Genomic DNA, 25,347 nt, shown 5'->3' on the forward strand with positions numbered 1-25,347 from the left:
TTTAATAACACTTGACAATATATGACTTTATTTGAAATAATTAAATAAGACACTCCCTATCTATATTCCCTACCAGAAGCAAAGAGTACTGAATGAGGTGCTTTAGTTTAAGAGAGCCGTACTTACTCGCATGGTGTACAACAGTTCTCCTGGAGATGATGTTCCCTCCCTGAGTCCACTCACACCGTCCTACTGAGCTTCACCCACTCTACTGTTTTCTCTTGCATGATCTCCTGCTCCCCAGCTGAACATGAGGGTTTGCATTTGATGTGGAGGAGTTAATCCCTGTAGATTATCATGACAGCATCAACTCTGACCTCCTCGTGACTCGGTGACCGTTGACCTGTCCTCCTGGTTATCTTGTACAGAGGTGTAACTTTTTCCATTATCTGCCGCCGCCTGACTGGCGCCGCGCCTGTGGTTTGTTGCTGCTCCACGTGGCTTGTTCATGTTGTTATGATGTTCATGGTGTACTACTATGTACTGCTCTCTTGTTACAGTATATTGGTATACCACACATGCTTTTTGGAGAACAACAGTATGCAACTGTTATACAGCACCATGTCAATCAAGGAAGATAAATTTTAATGAATTAGACACTCGTGTGTACGTAAGTGTGTGTAAGTGTGTGTTTATTTACTATTTATGCCTACAGAATGAAGCTATTAGCTCTTGGACCCCCAATTTCTAACCAATCTATTTTTTCTCTATTAAATCTACTATATATATTTCCCTCTAAAACACACACACACACACACACACACACACACACACACACACACACCGAGGAAGCAGCCCGCAGTAGCTATCTAACTCCCAGGTACCTATTTACTGGTCAGTGAACAGACGCATCAGGGTGAAAGAAACACTGTCCATTTGTTTGCCTCTGCCAGGAATCGAACCCGGTGCCCTTAGGACTACGACCCCCGAGTTGAGTCCGCTTAGCCGCGAGTAATTACCTAAGTATAATTGCCTAAGTATAATTACCAAAGTGTAGTTACAGGATAAGAGCTATGCTCGTGGTGTCCCGTCTTCCCAGTACTCTTTGTCATATAACGCTTAGAAACGACTGATGGTTTTTGCCTCCACCACCTTTTTACTTAGCTTGTTCCAACCGTCTACCACCCTGCAAAACAGTGTGACTGTGTGTGTGTAATTACCTAAAAGTAATTACCTAAGTGTAATTACCTAAGTGTAGTTACAGGATGAGAGCTACGCTCGTGGTGTCCCGTCTTCCCAGCACTCTTTGTCATATAACGCTTTGAAACTGTGTGTGTGTGTGTGTGTGTGTGTGTGTGTGTGTGTGTGTGTGTGTGTGTGTGTGTGTGTGTGTGTGTGTGTGTGTGTGTATCTGTGTGTTTACACTCAGCTTGACGTGCCGGGGTTTACATAACACCACTTCATGAACTATTTCAGGGCGTGAATACCCAGCTGACACAGGAAGAGTTCTGAGATAGAACAGGAGTAACTAGTGAGGCGCATCCTATTGATGGATTCATAGATGGATTCAAATGCAATGCAATTATATGATGTGTTGGATTCTGGCTCATGTTCTCTCCAGTAAGTGGCCAGCAGGTTAACAGGGCGTCCATCCACCCAGTTCCAGAAGCCTTCGTGGCCCTCGTCCGTGCCACCCACCCATAAGTAGGGCGTCTCTGGTGAAGAGAAAGTGTTGATTAAGGAGGCACTTCTGTCATAAGTGAGGACACACTTTACATGATGACTGTAGGCGCCTCTCTCACTTGATGGAGGCGACTGTATCGTGAAGACAACAAACCACTCCATGAAATGGCTTGTTGGATACATTTAAAAATGTATTCATATAGATTGTATAATTTAAAAAATACACACACATTGACTTGTGTATTTTTTAAAGCATAATAGTAAGTTAAATAGATAAAACAAGCAGATAGACATAAGATAATTCTATCCACAATTTCAAAAGTAGATATGGTAGGAGAAATTTAGGCAGGTAATTGCTGTGTCAGACACCTGGCGGCAGGAAAGACGGGTACCAGAGCTGGAGCTTGACCTAGCGGGAACAAGCTGGCGAGTACAAATATGTGAGTATATACACAAATAACTTACACATTCACACGTGCGCGTGCACATACACCATACATGGGGGGGGGGTGGATGATGGGATTAGGTCATTATGTTAAGATGAAGTTTGAGATGCGGGAGGGACAGAACAGTGTCCAGGGTGTGTCGAGGTCAGTGATGAGACAGAGCCTCAAGGAGGGACCAACATCAGACAATTAAATCTCGAGAGCTACATACAAATGATGGATAAGTTGTACTGTACAAACTTTATTCACATAAATGTTAAAATGGATCTCATAGAAAGTTTTTAATTTCTCTATGGACAGACAGGAGGCACTACAATAGAGGCCTCGTGTGTGTGTACTCATAACTTGCATACAATGTAAGGCAAAGTAAGAATTTTTGTTAAGAAGAGCCAAGTTGCACATATAGAGATAAGAGACCTTATGTTGCACCACCAACATGTGTTCAGGGATGGAAAACTTTGCTTAACTTGCTTCACAGAATTGAATGATCGGGCGAACAATATTAGACAAGACAGAGAAGAGTGACCAGCTCGCAAATGTGTGGATTGTCTGCAAGTTTTCGACACGATGTCCAGCAAGAGACAAGTGCACAAGTTGGAGAAGCAGCCAGGAGTGACAGGTAAGATGACAGTGAATAAGGAAATAAGTACGCAAGTTACCAGAGGAGTGTTCTCAGAATGACGAAATGTGCCCAGAGTCCCACAGATCTCAGGTCTAGCCTCTATCAAGGCGGGAGAGACACATTTATCTCAATGTATGCTGAAGACGATAAAATAACGATGAGGGTTAATATAAAGAACGAAAGGAGCTACAAGATGACCTAGACAAAGGAAAGAATAATCCAATAAATAGATACTAGTGTTCAAATCAAGCAAGTGGATAATAATGAAACTAGATACAGAAAGTATCTTTTTAACACATGTTGCAGATCTGGCATCGCCTTTAAAAAACATATCAGACAGCCCAGAGTATCTTTAGTTAGAATTAGCAGTATATAAGTTATATATTTATTGTTTAATATCTATTTTGTGGAATTATCAAGAGTTGCCTGGGGAAGATTATTTCCAAATGTGGCATCAGTTCGTATCTTCAGATTATCTCCTGGAATCAGGCTAGGCTCTGGATTCCTGAAGATTATTATGTCCACTACGGGCTCACCATAGCCCGTGCTACTTGCAACTTTTTTGTTCTAAGTTGCTGAATCTAAAGCAACAACAATCCTGAATATTGGCACGAGACCTTATTGGTCAATGTATATATCTGTCATCTAGACGGCGAGGAGGGTGAGTTGGAGCCGGAGCCAAGATCGAGACACTCCTCTGCCTCTGAGTCGGAGCCAAGAAACAACACTTGAGATCATCACACACAGGTGTTGGCTGCGAGGTGTCTCTTATTTGACAGAAACAATCTGTGATTTATGGAAGCCGGATCTCAAAGGGAAAGTCTAATAAAAAGAAATGGATGTTTTCTCTAATCGCATAAACGAGTGATTAGAGAAAACTTCGGCGAAGGGATGGTTAAGGATGGGAACGAATTGGTTGAGGTAATTCTGTAGACTGACTAAAGCAAAGATGTTACCAACTTAAGCAAACCTAATCTTGCCCTTGTTAGGCACCATTTATATTATGAAGTTCGGTTTTGGTCTCTACACTTTCACGTATGAAATAAACATATATTCAATTGGACGCAAAGAGAGAAGAAAAATAAAGTTTAGTATCCCAGAAATTAGGAACCCTAATTTTGCATTTAAAAATGCAAAATTTACAATGTCTAGCAAAACGAAGAATCAGGGATGACAAGATTGAAAACTATAACGACTGAATGGACATGACATAATGGGATTCAAATAAGTTTTTAAGTATAAGAAAATAATGCTGGAAACAATGGATATATACTGGGCAAGTTTAGATTCAGGAAAGTCCTGGGTAAATACTGGTTTTTATCAAACTTGCAGAGTTATGTTCAAGTTACCGAACATCGTAAGAGAAGTGGGATCCCTTGATTGTTTCAAGTGTAGGTTAGATACAAATATGAAACCCCTCCCTATCCGGCCCGTTGGCGCCGTGAGGCTCCTTGGTGGTCGGCTGCTGGAGTGTGATGTTCCGTGGGACAGTCCTCTGTCCTTTTGTAGCCTTATGTTCCTGCTGCTGTCTTCTCTAATTTTGCCGGATCACTTTTCCTTTTCCTTATGTTTCGTTTTTCTCCCACCCTCTTCTCCTTTCTAATTGTCATTTCCTACCGACCTTTTGCCTGTTTTGATTATTCTTTTGGACTTCTATTTTGATGCCCGGGTGTTTGAGGAGGCATACTCTTGCACCCGTAGAACTGTAGTACCCGACGTCGAGAGCGAGGGGACCATTATATTGTCAATCCTCTTTTCGTCACTGAACCCAATCTCGATGGACTGACGGTTCTTAAGGTGGCGTTTATAGGGTGTATATTCACGACGCACCCCAAGGGGGCCCCGGCATGATCGGCGATAGCTTCTTGTTGGGTGTCCTGCCTCTAATTGTGGCTCTTTGGTGGGTATGGGGGCACATACGTGAGAGAATGTATAACTCGTTTTATGTCGAATTCTGTTGTTTTTATCCCTTCTCAGGCACGTGGGGTGGGCGACCAAGCCCCCGAGTCAGACCGTGTTGGAAGACCGGGCTCTGTAGCCTAAGCTGCATTGGGCCCCGACCTTGCTCCTCTTCTGACCCTCCTGACTACTCCCCTCTGCTCCCCTCCCTCCTCTTGTGGTTGGGTCGAGCCCCAAGCCCCCAGTGGTGACCACCTCGTCCCCTGGCGCGGCTCAGTCTTTAGTAGTGACTACTGTATCTTTTAACCCCTCACTCTCTGGGGGTTCTCAATGCCGTCCTCGCCTCAGCCATGCTCGCTCGATTCCTTCCCGTACTGATGCGTTTCAAGCCTTGTTTGGTTCCGCTTCGTGGACCAAATACTTTGATCTCCTCCCTCTTGATTCTATGCCTCCTGACGATTTCTCCATAGGCACCTTGTTGATTCGGTGGATGCCTCTGTTACCTTCAACCCCACCCACTTTGGTACATGTGTCGTTGCTGCTCCTTCTCAGGATGCGGCCTCCCAATTTGCCATCTTATCCTGCCTTGGCGAGACCCCTGTTTGGGTCTCCAAGAACGCTCGGTTGAATGCCAGTGTTTGCACTATTCTCCTCCCGCCCCATGTTGCGACCGGTGTTCGGAATCTACAGGACTACCACAAAGATATTCGGCATGTCCTCGAAGCCCAAGGCCGTTCTGTCCTCCAGGTGGACTCGTTTACTCATCCCCCTCGTGGTTGTCGCTGTCAACCCGTTCGGCTTGTGAAGATTACCTTTGATGGTAGGACCCTTCCGCCCTGTCATTCTTGCTGGTGGCAGGTGCTCCGTCCAGGAGTACATTCCCTCTCCTCAGCTCTGTAATAAGAGCAGGAGGTTAGGGCATGGAGCCCTTCACTGCTCCAGTACTGTCTCTCTCTCTTTGCCCTGTGTGTGGGGATGAAGGTCACGCTAAGTCAGAGTGCACTTCTCCCCAGGCTCGCTGCCTCAATTGCGGTGAGGCCCACCCTACCTTCTCCCGCGCGTGTATACATTACTAGCTTGAGGCAGCTGTCCTCAACTTGAAACACCGGGAACGTTTGTCTTTTCCTGAAACAAGGTGGCAAGTTCACCGTCTTCCCCCTTATGCTAACGTCTCTTATGCTTGCGTGTTGCGTTCTTCCTCTCCTTGTCCTTCCTGCCTTCCTCAGTCTCACAACCGTTTCCAGGCCCTAAACCCAGACACCCCCACCGCCTCCTCCTCTGTTCCTTTGCTTTCTGGCCCGCAGGGTTCCCCCTCCTGCCTCTCTGTCTGGGGTTCCCTTTCTTTCTTCCCAGTCTGTCATGTCTCCTGTGTCTTCTTCCTCGTCTCCCTCCGATCCTCCATCCCATCCTTCTCCTCCGTCTAATGGCTCTCCACGCCACCTGTCAGTGCGGGCTGATGTCCATCACTCTCCCAACGGCTGTCGTGTTTGTTCTCGTTCTGCTTCTCCTTTTAAGACGCTGGAATCTGTTGCCCAGTACATTGTTGCTGGGATATCTGTCTCTTTGATTCAGAAGCGAAAGCCTGGTTCCTCTCCATCCTCCTCCCCTGCAGGTAAGAAGGCTTCGCTTTCTTCCTCACCCCCCTACCTCTGACTCTCTCGCTCCATCCCCTCCTGTTTCGGTGGTTTCTCCCAGCTGTTCCCGCTATGGAGGTCTCTTTGGCCCCTGCTTCCCTTGCTGAGGTGCCCTCCCTGGTTTCTGCCTCTCCTGCTGCTATCCTTGACCCTCGGTTGTCCCCTCCCCCTCTTCCTCCTCCAGACCCTGCTTGTCCGCCCCTGGTCGGTCCTCTAGCTCCCTTCCCCTCCTTCGATACTCAGTTTACCCATGCCCCCCTAACCCTGACTTCGCTGACCTTGACCCTGATCCTGCGCTTCTTTAACGTGCTGCATTCCATTTTCGCCTTTGTTTCTTCGTTGTTCTCTGTTGCTGTTGTGACGATAATCTCCTTCAAGAGAGATTGAGCCTGCTCTTCCCTCCTAAGTACGTCCCTATACAACTAATATGGAAGAAATATCCAACAAATACAACACCAAGGTTTGCCCAGAGAGCAAACATATTCAGCACCAGGAACACCTGCTTCACCTCCGCCACTCTAACCAGCGAACTACTTGTTCGTCGCCTGCACATCGCTGATTGGCTGGTGCCCTGTCGCACCTGCTTCCTCCACCCGCCACACTACCTGATGACTGGGGCCACCACGACCTACAGCCCTCAGAATATCCCGTGCTTTCCACAAGTTAACACGTCTCATTGGTAGACTGTTACGAACCCGGATCCAGCGTCCGAGCCTGGAGCAGTGACAACCACGCCATCTGTGGGTCAGCTCCCGAAACCCCCGCCAAACGGACGACGACACCTGGTGAGGATCGCGTGTACTGGCCTCGAGGACCAGTTTCCAGTCTGGTCCAGTGCTCAACACCGCCGCTCCTGACCTCTGGTGAGGTGGTGCTCCGATGAAAGCGCCATCTATGGACTGGATACGTCAGGTGTTTGTGCCCGAGCCCGTAAGTGAGGTGTTTTAGTGTGTCCCAGTCATTGATGACGTGTCTGTTTACAGAGTCGACCTGGGACCGCTGTGTTGAAGGTTGAGTCAGTCTACCCGAGGCAGCCAGTCTCCATACCTTGAACCTTGCTGCAGCTGTTGTGACGTCGTCCCCCCCGGAAGAACACTGTGGTGTGTTAGCCTGCCAGTGGTAGTGGCAGTAAAAGGATTTACCCGGAACCGACTGTTGGAGACGATCATCCACTGGGGTATTGAGGACAGGAGGGTGATTTGTGATATCACACGAGACTCCTGTCTAGGGCGTACCCCTTATATCGTTCGTGGAGTGGCCGTACCAGCCTTGGTGGCTCAGAACCTGCCAGCAGACCAGCTGGACGTGTGGTTGACGGCCTCCACGACGGTGCCCCCAGTGGACCTGTGTTTTGGCTGACCTGTGGCCAGGGTAGGCTCAACTTTGGATATTTCGTTGTGTGGCCACGAAGAAGCACCAAGGACTCGGCACCGAGAGTTGTGGCACCAGCGTCTTCAGCAGGAGACAACGATTATGGATTAATCCCCTTGTATAGTGTTAATACCCCCCCCCCTTGTGTAACCGTTTTATATATTATTTATTGGTGACGGACATTATATTATATTAAGTTCTTAGCTTTCTTTCCCTACTCCCTTTAAGTTACTTGCGTCACGGATCGCATCCCTTGAAAGCCACTGCTGGCTTGGGGTCGGATATAACTTCCTCTAACAACATCAGAGTAAGAACCCCGTTGCGTCCCGAGAGGGCCGTAACATAATTGGCATCCCCAGCGGGATCCGTCCCCTTGTTAAGTATGTTTGACAGGGGTGGTGAAGTGGCGTAATCCCTGTATATAATTCTCCCTGTGTGTGACGATTGTGACGTTATACGTCCTGTACGGTGCTCAAGAGTGACTAAGTGCGATATTGTGCAGTGCGGTGCTCGCTGTGATTAAGCGATTAAGTGCAATATTGAGTAGTGCGGTGCTCAGTGATTCAGTGCAATATTGTAGAGCGAAGTGTTCGCTGTGATTCAGTGCAATATTGGGTAGTGCGGTGCCCGAAGTAATTACGTGCAATATTGGCAAGTGAGGCGCCAGGTGCGATAAAGTAAAATATTGGCGTAGAACTGTGCTCGGTGCGTTAAGTGTTAAAGTGTAAGCGGTGTGTCAAGTGCTAGTTAAGTGTTCCATCGGTGACAATGGCAGAAAAAGCTACCATCGATGATCTGGACGATGTTCAGGCTTTTCTGAACAGAGTAGACTGCCTTGCCAGATTAAAATATCTGAGCAAACCAGAGCTTGTACTAGTGAGCGCCTACCTGGAGATCAAGATCCGTGCCAGTGATTCCCGTGTGGAGATCTTGTCCAAGGTTCACCAGCACCTGAAGGCAGAAGAGAAACAGGAAGGCGAGACTCCTAGTACAAGGGAAGGTGAGGAGATAGCTTCCACGGAAAAGGAAGATAAGGGCAGCGACGTTGACAGTGATGCAGGTGAGCTTAATATCAGCTTCCTAACTGTCAAGATGCGTGCCTTGGAAATTAATCGAGAAATTGAATGGAAGAAATTAGAATTGGAACGAGAGAGACAAGATAAAGAATTAGAGATGAGACGTTTAGAATTAGAAGAAAAGAGGCAGAAAGAGAAAGAGAAACGAGAAAGAGAAGAACGAGAAAGAGAAGAAAAAGAAAGACAGAGACAACATGAACTAGAAGTATTACGATTAGGCGCTGGACAGAGACAAACTGGAGTAAGCGGTTTCGATCCGGTAAGGAATATCAAAATGGTCCCCAAATTCAATGAGAGAGAAGTTTCGAAGTTCTTCGCAGCCTTCGAGAAAGTCGCTGCCTCTTTGGAGTGGCCAAGGGAGAATTGGGCCATCATGATACAGTCAGTCTTGACTGGGAAGGCCCAAATCGCCTACTCTACGTTATCCCTTGACGACTCCGGCGATTACGATATGGTGAAGAAAGTGGTGCTCATGGCGTACCAATTGGTACCTGAGGCATATAGGCAAAAGTTCAGAAACCTGAAGAAGACCTCAGAGCACACTTTCACCGAATTCGCCACCATCAAGGAGCGACTTTTTCAGGAATGGTGTGCCTCTCGGAAGGTGGAGACCAAGGACGACCTCGAGCAGCTGATTCTGCTCGAGGACTTCAAGGATTGTTTGTCTGGAGACCTCAAGACGTACTTAGAGGAACAGCAGGTAGAAACCTTGAGTGCAGCAGCCACCATGGCTGAAGAGTACATCCTGACTCATAGGCCGTCTGCTAAGTACGTCCCAAGGAATTACCAGCGCCGGTTTGACAGACCTCATGACGAAGAGGAAAGACCCGTCCCACAAAGCGCTAAGAAGACGCCCCCAAGTAGCCCCCGAAGAACAAGTCCTAGTAGTCCGAAACACCGGAGTCCAAGGAGGAATATGGTGTGCTGGACTTGTGGGCAGAAAGGGCATATAGCTGCTAGGTGCCGAGGCAGAAGAGGTGGCAGCGCACGTAGGGAGGTGATGATGATGAGCTGTGTTACACCACCAGCAGGAAGCCAGTCGACGACTACGCAGGAAGGACCACGTTTGTTTTCCCCTCACACTTCAGGCGGGTATGTATCGAGTGATCATACTGGTACATCAGTTGTAGTGCTCAGAGATAGTGGAGCAGCCCAGTCCCTGATCGTGAAGAGCTCGTTACCCGAGGGAGTAAGTGTGGATGGGAGACCAGAGGTTATCCTGGTTGGGTTTCTGAGAACGCAGTATATCGCCCCCTTGGTGCCAGTACATCTCGACTCGCCTTATTTCAGCGGCACATGTGCGTTGGCAGTAGTCGATACCCTCCCTGTGGCTGGGATTGACGTGGTACTAGCCAACGACTTGGTGACCGATTGGAGCACCAATCGTCCCAAGATAGCGGACGAGTCAGCCAGAACAGTACAGTCAGAGGTGTCTACAGGCAATGGTAATATCCAGGTAAAGACAGACCAGGATGTAACTATGTTTAATTTGTCCTCTCGCCTACAGATTGAGAACGTTCTAGCAGTGTCTCCTGATTCTCTCGACAAGGAACATGAGGTTACGATGGCAGAAGTACCTGAGCTAGAAGAGAGGCCTTGTGTGCAGGCACCCACGGATACCAACGAGTCTGGAGCGAAGGCGAACATGTGCTTGCGGTATGGCAAGTTACAGCGTGTATTGAACCAGCCAGAGATTCCCCAGACGTCAGAGGTATGTGCGGTGTGTTCAACAGGTCTAGTGCCCTCTTCGGTCCAAGCCAGGCTAGTGGATGTTGCCGGCTATGGACATGACAGGCTCAGGAAGCTTATCCCTCGGGTAACCAAATGTTTCTTAGCGATATTTTGTTTTATTCTCGTGTGTGGTCTCGGTAAGGATCAGTGGACGACCCGACGAATGATGGCTCCCATGAACATCGTGAAGAGGTCCCAGGAATTGGAGATTTGTACTGCAAGTGTTGCAGTTGAAGAAGGGACCTGGAAGGTAATGGTAGATACAGGAGGTACGCGAAATGATAATATGAGTGACTGTTTCCGACAGGTTGACACCCCCCGCGTGACTGCTGAGCCTCAATGCAGCGTTATGTGGAACGTTGGTCGACCTGACGGTGGCAGAGCGAATGCCATCTGCGACGTACGAACAGCCCCGTTGGGACTAGGTGTGGACCTAGTAGAGTATGCTGTAAGTACTGTTTTACCCGCTATCGCTGTCACTCTAAATTGTCAGTCCCCTGTATTCCAGGTTCCTGTCTCCCTGAAGGACCATCGGACCGGTACCAGAAATGCCGTCTGTGATCAGCCATCATCGGTGCCACGACACAGGAAAGTGTCGAGTCGCCCCGCATCGTGTCTACACAGATTCTTACTCGAGGGAGGTGAGATGATGCCCCTGCTTGACATCGCAGTGGAGACGTGGAAGATTACGTCAGGCAGATCATTGCCTTCTATCTGCAAGTTCCCGTTGTGCCGGAAATGGCTAGTAGAAAAGTTCTGTGGACAAGACAACCTCATCACTCCAGTTCATAGTATAAGTAAGTCCATTTGGAGTTGTGTCGCCGTACTAATTTGGTTTGTGTTTCTTTTTATAGAACCCCAAACCAAATTCTTTTTGGTGGGGAGGTGTTACGAACCCGGATCCAGCGTCCGAGCCTGGAGCAGTGACAACCACGCCATCTGTGGGTCAGCTCCCGAAACCCCCGCCAAACGGACGACGACACCTGGTGAGGATCGCGTGTACTGGCCTCGAGGACCAGTTTCCAGTCTGGTCCAGTGCTCAACACCGCCGCTCCTGACCTCTGGTGAGGTGGTGCTCCGATGAAAGCGCCATCTATGGACTGGATACGTCAGGTGTTTGTGCCCGAGCCCGTAAGTGAGGTGTTTTAGTGTGTCCCAGTCATTGATGACGTGTCTGTTTACAGAGTCGACCTGGGACCGCTGTGTTGAAGGTTGAGTCAGTCTACCCGAGGCAGCCAGTCTCCATACCTTGAACCTTGCTGCAGCTGTTGTGACGTCGTCCCCCCCGGAAGAACACTGTGGTGTGTTAGCCTGCCAGTGGAGTGGCAGTAAAAGGATTTACCTGGGACCGACTGTTGGAGACGATCATCCACTGGGGTATTGAGGTCAGGAGGGTGATTTGTGATATCACACGAGACTCCTGTCTAGGGCGTACCCCTTATATCGTTCGTGGAGTGGCCGTACCAGCCTTGGTGGCTCAGACCAGCTGGACGTGTGGTTGACGGCCTCCACGACGGTGCCCCCAGTGGACCTGTGTTTTGGCTGACCTGTGGCCAGGGTAGGCTCAACTTTGGATATTTCGTTGTGTGGCCACGAAGAAGCACCAAGGACTCGGCACCGAGAGTTGTGGCACCAGCGTCTTCAGCAGGAGACAACGATTATGGATTAATCCCCTTGTATAGTGTTAATACCCCCCCCCCCCCTTGTGTAACCGTTTTATATATTATTTATTGGTGACGGACATTATATTATATTAAGTTCTTAGCTTTCTTTCCCTACTCCCTTTAAGTTACTTGCGTCACGGATCGCATCCCTTGAAAGCCACTGCTGGCTTGGGGTCGGATATAACTTCCTCTAACAACATCAGAGTAAGAACCCCGTTGCGTCCCGAGAGGGCCGTAACATAGACTAAGTCCTGGCTTACGTGTACTAAGAGAGGTGGCAGCTTAAAGCCAATATTCCTGCAACCATATTTCTCCTTGTATATTATTCACTTGTATTAACGTAACTTTTCATTTTGCCAGTGATTATTCTTATTATTTTGTTTGATTGATTTTGTTACAATTTTTATGTCTATTTTATTCATGTTTTGCTTTTCTAACGTAATTAAAATTTCATTGTTAAATTTACTTGTGTTTTGTGTGTCTTCCCATTACCTTACCACAGATGAAAGTTCCATATTTTCTCTTGTTGTTTCTTTATGTGACGAGGCCATACCCCTAGCTTTTGAAACAGCCGAACACCAACGCGTTACCGTCACATATTAAGTGGGGGCCTGTCCTAGGAGCTTCACTCAGGTACTGGTGCCAAGTAGTAATTTATGGTAAGCGTATTTAACTTTGGTAACGTAGCTTTTACTATTTTTCATATTCAATTTCATTTTGATATGGTGCGGTGTGTATTGTGCATTACGAGAGTAGCATATGGTGATGGTGAGACAACTTTGGATTACGTGGTGACTGTAGGCCTCAGTCATACTCTTAATTGGTCATCTCTCCCTCCGTGTTATTACTCGTGTTTACCATCTTTTGTCCCTTGGATACTTCTCAAATTTTTGACAGATCATCATATTGGTACCCTGGTACTGTGGTCTGCCCCCGGGTCAAGTGCACCTAATCTTCTGCAATCTGACTGTAGGAGGATAAAGAGGGCCATAGTTCCTCTAGCTCGAACTTTAGTTGCTGAATTGGGACCTCAGCAGCAGTTCTCGTCACCAGTTGGCACCTCGCACCCCTACACGTCAGTCAGAGATGATGATACATACAATGGTAGGGAATTAGCTTTCTTTTTCAGAGCACAAAAGTTCGCTAATTCTGTAAGTATCATATTAATTTCAGTGGGAAAGACTTGCTTATGTCCTATAGAGACTCGGCAAGGTATGCCTACATTCTTGGACTACCAATTTTACTTTTGAGGCAATTAACTGTTTCATTTGTTTTCGAAACTCAGTTTCACTTGTTTAGTAGGATTTTCTTGCCCTTATCCTCTTACATGAGTACCGGGTACAAGATTTCCTGCGACTTTGATTTAAATTAATCATTTAACATCTTGTACTTAACTTTAATTGTTAAAGGTTCCACAGAATAGGTACCAGTTGCCACGTTGTCCTGTTTCTGACATTCACTATATCACAACGGTATATTCGTTGTACATTTATTTGCTAATTTCACCATGTTTCGTCTCCAAGCTTTCCGTGCAGATCCAGCAGGTGAAATAGGGACTCTAAGTCGTGCCAAGAGGACTGAATTACAAACTCTTGCACATGAGTATCAACTAGAAGTTCCCTACCAAGCCAACAAAAATGACATACACAACTTGTTGCTGGATCACTATTTAGAGCAAGGTAAGATAGACTCTGAAACTCATGAAACTTACTATATTGCAGATAAAACTGATTTGGCAACGATGAAACTCAAAGTAGAGCTGGCCAAGATTGAACGCGAGCAGCAAAGGGAAGCGGCTGCCATGCAAAGAGAAGCCCTCGAACAACAAAGGGAAGCAGCTGCCATACGAAGGGAAGAACAAGAACGTGAAATCGCCCTCAAGGAACGTGAGGTTGCAATACTCCGTGAGCGGGAACGAGTACAGCTTGAAACAAAACAGCGCGAGTTGGAGATGCAACGCGAACATGACAAGCAACAAGCGACTCTGGCTCTAGAGTGTCGTCAACGAGAATTCACGTTGGAAACTTCACACCTCGCTCAACGCCAGCAAGCTACTGCCAATCTTCCCGTCAGTTTTAATATATCACATGCAAGTAAGTTAATGCCATCCTTTGTAGAAGCAGAAGTTAACGTGTTTTTTACCACCTTTGAAACCCTTGCTAATCAACTCAGTTGGCCTGTCGACCAATGGGCCACACTTCTCAGAGTCCATCTTACAGGTAGAGCTGCAGTCACACTCAGTACTTTGGCGTCTGAGAATGACTACCAGACTCTGAAACAAGCAGTGTTGGACGCCTACCTCCTCTCCACAGAAAGTTATCGAAGGAAATTCCGTGACCACCTGAAGGCAAGTACCACTACCTTCCTAGAGCTTGCTAATACAAAACGGAGATATTTCATGAAATGGCTGGAAGCAGCACATGTCTCTACTTTTACAGAACTCGTCAACCTGATGCTAGTTGAAGAATTCTTGAGGCGTGTGCCGCCTCCTGTCCGTCTATATTTAGCAGATAAAGAAGAAACCGACTACCTGAAGTGTGCTAAGTCGGCTGACACTTACAGCCTCATCCACCGGCTGACACCCGAACCATCCTCCAGTAAGAAGTCGTGGTACAGTTACGAGAAAGCGAGTACCGAACAGGCTGGCTCGCAATTGTACTGCAAGTATTGTAGACTCTATGGACATACCATAGACAAGTGTGGTAAGTCTCAATACAAAGGAACCACTGACACACAAACCCAAACCAACTCCTCCTAAGTCCGGTAAGCCTGTGATGAATGTTGGTGTTAATGTTAATGATCTTTCTCTTTTCAGTAACCACCTGTATACTGGAACTGTCTCTGCCAACGGTTCAAATCCGGAGGGACGTTTCAAATTGAAGATCTTGAGGGACACAGCGGCTCTTCAATCGATCATCTTGAAGTCGGCTGTGCCCAACATCGCCTACACCGGAGAAACTGTCTTCATCACTGACCTCACTGCTACCACTCCTTATCCTCTCGCCAGAGTCCACCTGGATTGTCCCTTCGTGAACGGAGAAGTCCAAGTCGCCGTCAGGGAAAAGCCTTTTCCCATGCCTGGAGTGCAACTTCTCCTAGGCAACGACTTGGCAGAAGACCTGCAACCGACCAACCTGATCGTCATGGACAAACCCCAGGTGTGTACCTCTGTGCCAATTAACCCTATATTCGAGTATGTTCCAGCAAAGGTTCAAGAGAGTGATGAAGTTTCTCCTCCGGTTCTAGTGACCACCCATGCACAAGCCGCACGTACACAGCCAGCTGACTCTACTGCTACCGCTGTCCCTCAAGACCCTCAGAAACTACCCCCGAATCTGACCAAGTTGGAGTTCCGTAAGTTGCAGAGGGAAGATCTTACCTTAACACCATTGTTTTTCCAGGCTGAGACTCAACCCGACAGTATTCCTGGGTTCTTCCTAGAGAACGACTTGCTCTACCGCAGATATAGACCCAGTAAACTGAAGGAGGAGGACGATTGGGCCAACATCGAACAACTTGTGATTCCTGCCAGCCTGCGGCCCACTATTCTACACCTGGCCCACGGAGCACTCTCCCACTACGGATTCAACAAGACTTACCATGGAATTCGTCAAGACTACTACTGGCCAGGTATGGTAAATAGCGTCAAACAGTACGTAAAACAGTGTCATACATGTCAGATGGCAGGCAAACCGAACATCTCCATTCCCAGAGCGCCACTGATTCCCATACAGGTGCCTGCGGAACCTTTCCACAGACTTATTATAGACTGTGTTGGTCCTTTACCTCGGACCAGTTCAGGTAACGCCTATATCTTAACCATCCTGTGTCCTACCACCAGAGTTCCCATAGCAGTTCCAGTGAAGAACATCACGGCTGCTACGGTTGTAAAGCATTTATTGAAGATCTTCACTCAATATGGATTTCCCAGGGAGATTCAGAGCGACTGTGGTACCAATTTCACCAGTGATCTCTTCAAAAGGACACTGGAGGAGTTCAACATCAAACAGGTATTGTCCAGCCCCTATCATCCTGCTTCACAGGGTTCTCTTGAGCGTAGTCATCAGACTATCAAAGCACTCCTGAAAAAGTTTTGTAGTGAAACCTCTAAGGATTGGGATAAGCAAATTGATTTGATAATGTGCATATATAGAAGTCTTCCCAATGAGTCCCTAGGAGTATCTCCTTATGAGATGCTCTACGGCCGTAAGTGCCGTACTCCCCTCAAGGCTTTCAAAGACTCTCTAAGAGATGCCACCTTCAGTGAGCATCAGAATGTGCCCCAGTTTCTTCAAAACCTTCAACACATTCTAGAGAGAGTCCGCAGTTTTGCCCATGATAATCTATTGAAAGCACAGGAGAGGATGAAGACTCATTACGACCAGACCAGCAAAGTGAGAAAATTTAAGCCGGGAGACTTCGTGCTAGCATACTTCCCTATCCCAGGTTCTCCTTTACAAAACAGGTTTTCAGGACCCTACCGCATCAAGGAGTGCAGAAACAACCATAACTACGTTCTCGAGACTCCAGATAGGCGGCGGAAGACCCAGCTGTGCCACGTCAACCTCCTGAAGCTATATAATGGTACTCCTCCCACTGTCATGATAAACTATTCTACCTTCACAGAACCCTACATCCACAGTGAGACCTTCCCAGCTTCTCCTCCCGAAAGCACTGACAAGGAGTCAGCGCTTTCTAATTCAAAATCCATATTGATATTCCCAACCATTTTCAGGACCCTAATAGTGCTCCTTTGCCATATTCTAATTCCACTCTCACCTCGTCAGATAAGCCCTTCATCCTCCATGTCGACGCCAGTGGTACCGACGTTGGTGGTGTCGTGATGCAGCAACGAGGCGAGGAGAATACACCTGCCAGCGACTACTGCTACAAGGAACTACGGTACAATTGGCAAGGAGCTACTCGTCATCATCCTGAAGCTTCAGCACTTTGCTCCACACCTGAAAAGTGCTCGGTCTACCATCAACACGGACCACACCACCCTACACCTCCTGCAGCACGCCCGCTTCTCAACTCAACGTCTTCTACTATGGGCTTGATAACTGCAGAAATTCAACCTGGAGACCCGCTATACCAAGGTTCTGACAACATCTTAACCGATGCTCTCTCCAGAGTTTATGAAGTAGAAGCGACTCCACCTATTACTCCACCACATAACGACGTACTTCTTCCAGAACCGCAGGCTTCGGGGGAGAGTTGTGACAATAATCTCCTTCAAGAGAGATTGAGCCTGCTCTTCCCTCCTAAGTACGTCCCTATACAACTAATATGGAAGAAATATCCAACAAATACAACACCAAGGTTTGCCCAGAGAGCAAACGTATTCAGCACCAGGAACACCTGCTCCACCTCCGCCACTCTAACCAGCGAACTACTTGTTCGTCGCCTGCACATCGCTGATTGGCTGGTGCCCTGTCGCACCTGCTTCCTCCACCCGCCACACTACCTGATGTCTGGGGCCACCACGACCTACAGCCCTCAGAATATCCCGTGCTTTCCACAAGTTAACACGTCTCATTGGTAGACTAAGTCCTGGCTTACGTGTACTAAGAGAGGTGGCAGCTTAAAGCCAATATTCCTGCAACCATATTTCTCCTTGTATATTATTCACTTGTATTAACGTAACTTTTCATTTTGCCAGTGATTATTCTTATTATTTTGTTTGATTGATTTTGTTACAATTTTTATGTCTATTTTATTCATGTTTTGCTTTTCTAACGTAATTAAAATTTCATTGTTAAATTTACTTGTGTTTTGTGTGTCTTCCCATTACCTTACCACAGATGAAAGTTCCATATTTTCTCTTGTTGTTTCTTTATGTGACGAGGCCATACCCCTAGCTTTTGAAACAGCCGAACACCAACGCGTTACCGTCACACTGTCCTTTCTCTTCTTGTCGATGTCTATTCTTCAATGGAACGTTCGTGGTTATTATGCCAATTTCCTTGAACTCCAACTTCTGCTTTCACGATTTTCACCCCTTTGTGTCTGTCTCCAGGAGCCGATGCTTGGTGCTCGTCCTGGTCGCTGTCGTGGCTATTCCTTTCTCTCTCCATTCAGCCTCTTCCTCGTACCCTCCTCCTTTTTTATGAGACCGTCTTCGACGCTGCCCTCCACTCTATTCCACGCTCTTCCCTCGGGAACGCAGAAGTGCAGGCCCTCTGCAGTTCTACGGCGGCAGGCTCCGATGGCATTCATTATGAGATGCTTCAACATCTTCCTCCGTGCTCGTCTCAGTATTTACTGAGTCTGTTTAATCGGGTCTGGGAGTCGTCGTCAGTCCCTGAGGACTGGCTCGATGCTGTTGTCCTCCCTGTTCAGAAACCAGGGTCTCTCGGGTCATCCCCCAAGGACTTCCGCCCTATTGCCCTCACGAGTTGTGTCTGCAAGCTTTTTGAACGTATGGTTAACGTTCACCTGATGTGGTTCTTAGAGCACTATCACCTCCTTTCCCCCTTCTCAATTTGGTTTTCGCAAGCGCCGCAGTATGACAGATGTCCTGTTGAACTTGGAGGTCTATATTTGTACTGCTTTTGCTGCAAAGACCTCCGTTGTTGCCGTTCTTTTTGACCTGGAAAAGGTTTACGACACTACCTGGCAGTATCATATTCTGTCCCAACTTCATTCTTTTGGCCTTCGTGGGAATCTCCCTCTCTTCCAAAGTTTCCTCTCTCGTCGTTCCTTGCGAGTGAGGCTCGGTACCATTCTCTCTGCCCCTTTTCGGCAATATGAGGGTGTGCCCCAAGGTAGTGTTCTGTGCACTACTCTTTTCTTGTTGCTCTCAATGGCCTTCTTTCCTCCCTTCCTTCTGGTGTCTTCTCCGCTCTCTATGTAGACGATCTTACCCTTTACTATCGGGGTGATGATTCGCCTCTCCTTCAACGGCGGCTTCAAATGGCGATTGGTGCCATGTCGTCTTACGGCCACCGATCATGGCTTCAAGTTGTCTGCGTCTATGACTTGTGCTATGATTTTTACTCAGAAGCATGTCATTCTTCGTCCCTCTTTGTCACTTTATGGACATCCCCTTGTGTCCAAGGATTCCACTAAGCTTCTGGGGTTAAGTTTTGACACTCGTTTATCTTGGTCAGCCCATTTTTCTTACCTCTTTGCTGAATGCTCTCAGGACTTTCCCTCCTTAAGGTTTTGTCCCATACTTCTTGGGGGGCGGATAGGCATACGCTCCTCTCTTTAAATTCCTCACTCGTTCTGTCTAAACTCAATTATGGTTGCCCTACTTACTTGTCCGCTTCTCCTTCTACTCTTCGCCTTCTTGATGCTTTGCACTATGCTGGGTTGCACCTCAGCTCTGGTGCTATTCGTTCGACTCCAGTCCTCAGCTTGTATGTTGGCACTGGATTCCTATCTCTCCAGGACCGCCGTGATCGCTACTGTCTTCGCTATCTGGCGCGGTCCTTGCAACATCCTTCTTCTCGCCTTTGTCGTGCTTTGACTTTTATCCCTCCTGTAGTTTCTTTTCCTCTTCACCACCTCCCTGTTTCTGTCCGTCTATCTCGCTTACAGGTCTCTCTTTCCATTCATCTTTCTCATATTTCTCCTCGTATTGTTCCTTCCTTGCCCCCGTGGATGGTACCCCTTCCAAAGTTTTGTACATGATTGACCCGCATTACAAAAGCTTTTACTCCTCCTTGTGCATATCCTTGTTGAATATCCCGACTTCCAGGACGAGCGTGTGTCTTGCTTTCCGACCGCCCCTCGCGGTCACTTGTCACTCGATAGAATTCTTGGTGAATCGGATACTTTTGATATCGTTCGCCTTATGCGTTTCTGTTCTCGTATTGGCGTCCTTGGTAATATTTAGCGCCCTCTGATTATTCCGCACATTTGATGGTGCTACATAGCCTTCCCGGTTTGGTGCCTTCTTCTGATAATTACTTACTTACATTTATGAAAGAATCTACGTGGATATAAATATAACCTGCCTAGAATGGATTAATAGACGTTCTGCAGTCACATTTATTCTGATGTTCTTGAGAGGTACGACGTAGTAGCTTGACGCCAGCTCGCACAGCTTGACGCCAGCTCACACAGCTTGACGCCAGCTCGCACAGCTTGACGCCAGCTCACACAGCTTGACGCCAGCTCACACAGCTTGACGCCAGCTGTCACAGCTTGGTGTAACACAGAGAACTAGGCAAGTGTACACAATTACACTAAAGAAAAAACAGTAAGGTGTCACTACCGGTATTAAGGGCGTAGGAAGCTATGTGGGAGTAGTCGTTGCAGTAGGTCTCGAAGACGGCCAGGTCGGCGTCCTCCCCTGGCAGGAGGTCCTGGCAGTACCCCCGCGCCTCGCTCCACGTCATTGCCGTCTGAGACAAGTAGTAGCAGCCCTCCCCGATCCTGACGAAGGGCTCAGGGCACGATGACTTACCTGCGTCACGGCCCGCACCAGGAGATGAGCATAGTTAGTGATGGGTGTGAAGGTGACCCCTCACATCACCCATGAGTCAACCAGTCACGTCAGTCATGAGTCAACCAGTCACGTCAGCCATGAGTCAACCAGTCACGTCAGCCAAGAGTCAACCAGTCACGTCAGCCATGAGTCAACCAGTCACGTCAGCCACGAGTCAACAAGTCCCAACACCCTTGAGTCAACCAGTCACGTCACTCATTAGTCAACCAGTCACGTGACTCATGAGTCACGTCAGCCATGAGTTAACCAATTACGTCACTCATGAGGCAACCAATCACATCAGCCATAAATCCACCAATTACATCAGCCATAAAATAATTAGTTAGGTTACACAAGCTGTTTTCAGCAGCTCAGTCAATAAGGAAGTCCTGCTTTACTTCAGGAGTAAAACTCTTCAACATTCAGTCATATCACCCAAGTTCTGTTCTAGATATACCCTTATTTTAACAATATTAAAGTCTTTCTTATACACTGGTAAATCATAATTCCAGTATTTAAATATTATATTATCTGTCATATATACTGCTTAGCTTGTTGAGCATACTTTAAGATTGTGCAGAAGAGGAGTCACAATAACGTGGCTGAAAAATGATGACCAAACCACACACAATAAAGTGAAGAGACGACGACGTTTCGGTCGGTCTTGGACCATTATCAAGTCGATTGTGATGAGAGGAAGAAGGCAAAGGCAATAAATAGGCGAGAGAGAGGTGAGAAGAAGGAAATCTTACAGGGAAAAAAGCAAGGCAACAGGTACGGAAGGTAAGGTTTAATAAAGAGGATAGTAATAGGAATAAGAAATGGAACGTAAGAAGAAAACAAGGTAAAGAAAAAGAAAGAATGATAAAAGGAAGGGTAAGCTTATGTCAGGTCACGTTTGTTAGAAAGTTTAGAACATTTGAGAATATATTGTGAGAGGGAAGAGCTGTTGCTGTTGACTCTTCCCTTTCACAGTATATTCTCAAATGTTCAAAACTTTCCAACAAATGTGACCTATCGAAAGCTAACACTTCGGTTTATCTTTCTTTTTTTTTCTTTACCTTGTTCTTACATTTCCTTTATTATCCAATTACTATCCTCTTTATTACACCTTACCTTCCATACCTGTTGCCTGTTTTATTCCTGTAAGATTTCCTTCTCCTCACCTCTCTCTCGCCTATTTATTGCCTTTGCCTCTTTCCTATCATCACAATCGATTTAAGAATGTCCTTGCTTTATATGGGAGCCCTTGTTTTCATCTTGTAGTAAGACTGTTCAGGTGTCTGGAACACCGTCCGGGTGTCTGGAACACCGTCCGGGTGACTGGAACACCGTCCGGGTGACTGGAACACCGTCCGGGTGACTGGAACACCGTCCGGGTGACTGGAACACCGTCCGGGTGACTGGAACACCGTCCGGGTGACTGGAACACCGTCCGGGTGACTGGAACACCGTCCGGGTGTCTGGAACACCGTCCGGGTGTCTGGAACACCGTCCGGGTGACTGGAACACCGTCCGGGTGTCTGGAACACCGTCCGGGTGACTAGAACACCGTCCGGGTGATTGGAACACCGTCCGGGTGATTGGAACACCGCCCGGGTGTCTGGAACACCGTCCGGGTGACTGGAACACCGTCCGGGTGACTGGAACACCGTCCGGGTGATTGGAACACCGCCCGGGTGTCTGGAACACCGTCCGGGTGACTGGAACACCGTCCGGGTGTCTGGAACACCGTCTGGGTGACTGGAACACCGTCCGGGTGACTGGAACACCGTCCGGGTGACTGGAACACCGTCCGGGTGACTGGAACACCGTCCGGGTGACTGGAACACCGTCCGGGTGACTGGAACACCGTCCGGGTGTCTGGAACACCGCCCGGGTGTCTGGAACACCGCCCGGGTGACTGGAACACCGCCCGGGTGACTGGAACACCGCCCGGGTGTCTGGAACACCGTCCGGGTGACTGGAACACCGTCCGGGTGATTGGAACACCGCCCGGGTGTCTGGAACACCGTCCGGGTGTCTGGAACACCGCCCGGGTGTCTGGAACACCGTCCGGGTGACTGGAACACCGTCCGGGTGTCTGGAACACCGTCCGGGTGTCTGGAACACCGTCCGGGTGATTGGAACACCGCCCGGGTGTCTGGAACACCGTCCGGGTGACTGGAACACCGTCCGGGTGACTGGAACACCGTCCGGGTGACTGGAACACCGTCCGGGTGACTGGAACACCGTCCGGGTGACTGGAACACCGTCCGGGTGCCTGGAACACCGCCTGGGTTTCTGGAACACCGCCCGGGTGTCTGGAACACGGCCCGGGTGACTGGATAACTGCCCGGGTGACTGGAACACCGCCCGGGTGACTGGAACACCGTCCGGGTGTCTGGAACACCGTCCGGGTGACTGGAACACCGTCCGGGTGATTGGAACACCGCCCGGGTGTCTTGAACACCGCCCGGGTGTCTGGAACACCGTCCGGGTGATTGGAACACCGCCCGGGTGTCTGGAACACCGTCCGGGTGTCTGGAACACCGTCCGGGTGATTGGAACACCGCCCGGGTGTCTGGAACACCGCCCGGGTGTCTGGAACACCGTCCGCGTGATTGGAACACCGTCCGGGTGTCTGGAACACCGCCCGGGTGTCTGGAACACCGTCCGGGTGATTGGAACACCGTCCGGGTATCTGGAACACCGTCCGGGTGTCTGGAACACCGTCCGGGTGATTGGAACACCGCCCGGGTGATTGGAACACCGCCCGGGTGTCTGGAACACCGTCCGGGTGTCTGGAACACCGTCCGGGTGTCTGGAACACCGTCCGGGTGATTGGAACACCGCCCGGGTGTCTGGAACACCATCCGGGTGTCTGGAACACCGTCCGGGTGATTGGAACACCGTCCGGGTGTCTGGAACACCGCCCGGGTGTCTGGAACACCGTCCGGGTGATTGGAACACCGTTCGGGTATCTGGAACACCGTCCGGGTGTCTGGAACACCGTCCGGGTGATTGGAACACCGCCCGGGTGTCTGGAACACCGTCCGGGTGTCTGGAACACCGTCCGGGTGTCTGGAACACCGTCCGGGTGTCTGGAACACCGTCCGGGTGTCTGGAACACCGTCCGGGTATCTGGAACACCGCCCGGGTGTCTGGAACACCGTCCGGGTGATTGGAACACCGTCCGGGTATCTGGAACACCGTCCAGGTGACTGGAACACCGTCCGGGTGTCTGGAACACCGCCCGGGTGTCTGGAACACCGTCCGGGTGTCTGGAACACCGTCCGGGTGATTGGAACACCGTCCAAGGGTCTGGAACGCTGTCCAAGCGTTTGGAACGCTACTCCAATTCCCAACGTTACACCAATTTACTTACAAATGTACTGTTCTGTTCTCATTCCAAGTGAAAATATGATTATAGTTATGCTGACTACTATACAATATGTCCAATACCACTCACCGGCCTCCACCTGCGTCAAGAGGTTGATGACCAGCAGAACTGGCACGAACATGGTGACCTCAGTTGGTGTTCACCTCAGCTGGTGGTAACGTCGGGTGGTCGTGACCTCAGCTGGTGGAGACCTCAGCTGGTGGTGACCTCAGCTGGTGGTGCAGGTCTCAGGTGGTGGTGACAGTAGTGTGGTGCTACGAGTCTCTTAACCAGGTCTCCTGGTGAAGTGTGCTGTCACCTCACCGTCTTCACCAAGTACCTGGTCGCTTTATAACGGAACGAGTAAACCTCCACCTTCTCTACTAGTGTGACCTTGCGTTATCCACGTGGGAAGGCGGCAGCTGAAGTCTTCTATTAACGCAGATTACAGTTTCCCTGACTGATATACACCTTCTGGCAGAGATAAAGGTTGTTCATTTGTCACTCCAAATGGCTTTTCTTACCTCCAGGTTCGTAGCTAAGTATCCTCGTAGAGATAAAACATAATTACGGATTCCGATAGTACAAGACAAATCGGAATATTGGACATAATGGAGAAACTAACACCAGTGCATTGCCACTTCGGTAGTTCTAGGGAACAGTAGAGACGACACACACACGGGAACTATACCTGTCATCATAACGGCTAAGCATACTAGTCACTGTCTCTTTCCCAAATGTACTCGGGTGTCCTTCTCTCAGTCCTTACCCCTTTATTACTTCCAAAATTATTTTATCTGGAGCGATTATTGTCAGTACGAAGGATAATCTCGTCATCTCTCTTACACATCACACAGAGGTGTGAGGAAAAATCTATAAACAAACATATAATAAATCAAAGAAATACACTGAAATGATATATCAAGAGAATTCCTCCAATCATCCTCGCAACAATTTACTGCAGCCTCACCTCTGTAACACATGACCCAGCTCGTAATTCACCTCTCGCCTGCCAGCTAGCCTGCTTGCCTGCCATCTAGCCTGCTTGCCTGCCAGCTAGCCTGCTTGCCTGCCAGCTAGCCAGCCAACTTGGCTGCCAGCCTGCCTGTGTGTGTAGGGTGAGGTGAAGGGTCAAATAAATATAAGGGATATCAAACAAAGGGTAAGAAATTGGGGAAAAGCGGGTAAATAAGGGGAAAGGGTGCTAACCAATCACTGGGTAAGACAGTGGGCAGGGAGATCTCGGTAGAGTTGACTTATATCTGTCTGGGCACGCACTGTGACCATTGCTACACATTCCATTGTTGGTGGATTTAGCGTAAACTTCTGTGGTGAAAGTGTTGCCTTTTGTTCTCACTTAGACATTGAAGAAAGGGAGTGTACCATCGATGCCTAGTTCATGGGTAAAGTTAAGCACTGAATTTTGGGGAAGTGCATCCTTGAATCGCGATAATTCATGGAGTACTTTTACACATAATTGTTA

The 25,347-nt window shown here is 48.4% G+C and overlaps 1 protein-coding gene across 1 annotated transcript; it reads right to left on the reverse strand.

Annotated features, from left to right (window-relative positions):
- LOC123755749 (hepatic lectin) lies at positions 1-24,224 on the reverse strand. The gene is made up of 3 exons (XM_045738501.2): positions 23,955-24,224; positions 20,291-20,482; positions 1-1,655 (listed from the first exon to the last, which is right to left on the reverse strand). The coding sequence occupies exons 1-3, from the start codon at positions 24,004-24,006 to the stop codon at positions 1,408-1,410; spliced, it is 492 nt and encodes a 163-aa protein (XP_045594457.1). The 5' UTR covers positions 24,007-24,224; the 3' UTR covers positions 1-1,407.
- Between the last annotated feature and the right edge of the window lie 1,123 nt (positions 24,225-25,347).

Source organism: Procambarus clarkii, chromosome 43 (genome assembly GCF_040958095.1).
Source record: "Procambarus clarkii isolate CNS0578487 chromosome 43, FALCON_Pclarkii_2.0, whole genome shotgun sequence".
Classification (NCBI taxonomy): domain Eukaryota; kingdom Metazoa; phylum Arthropoda; class Malacostraca; order Decapoda; family Cambaridae; genus Procambarus; species Procambarus clarkii.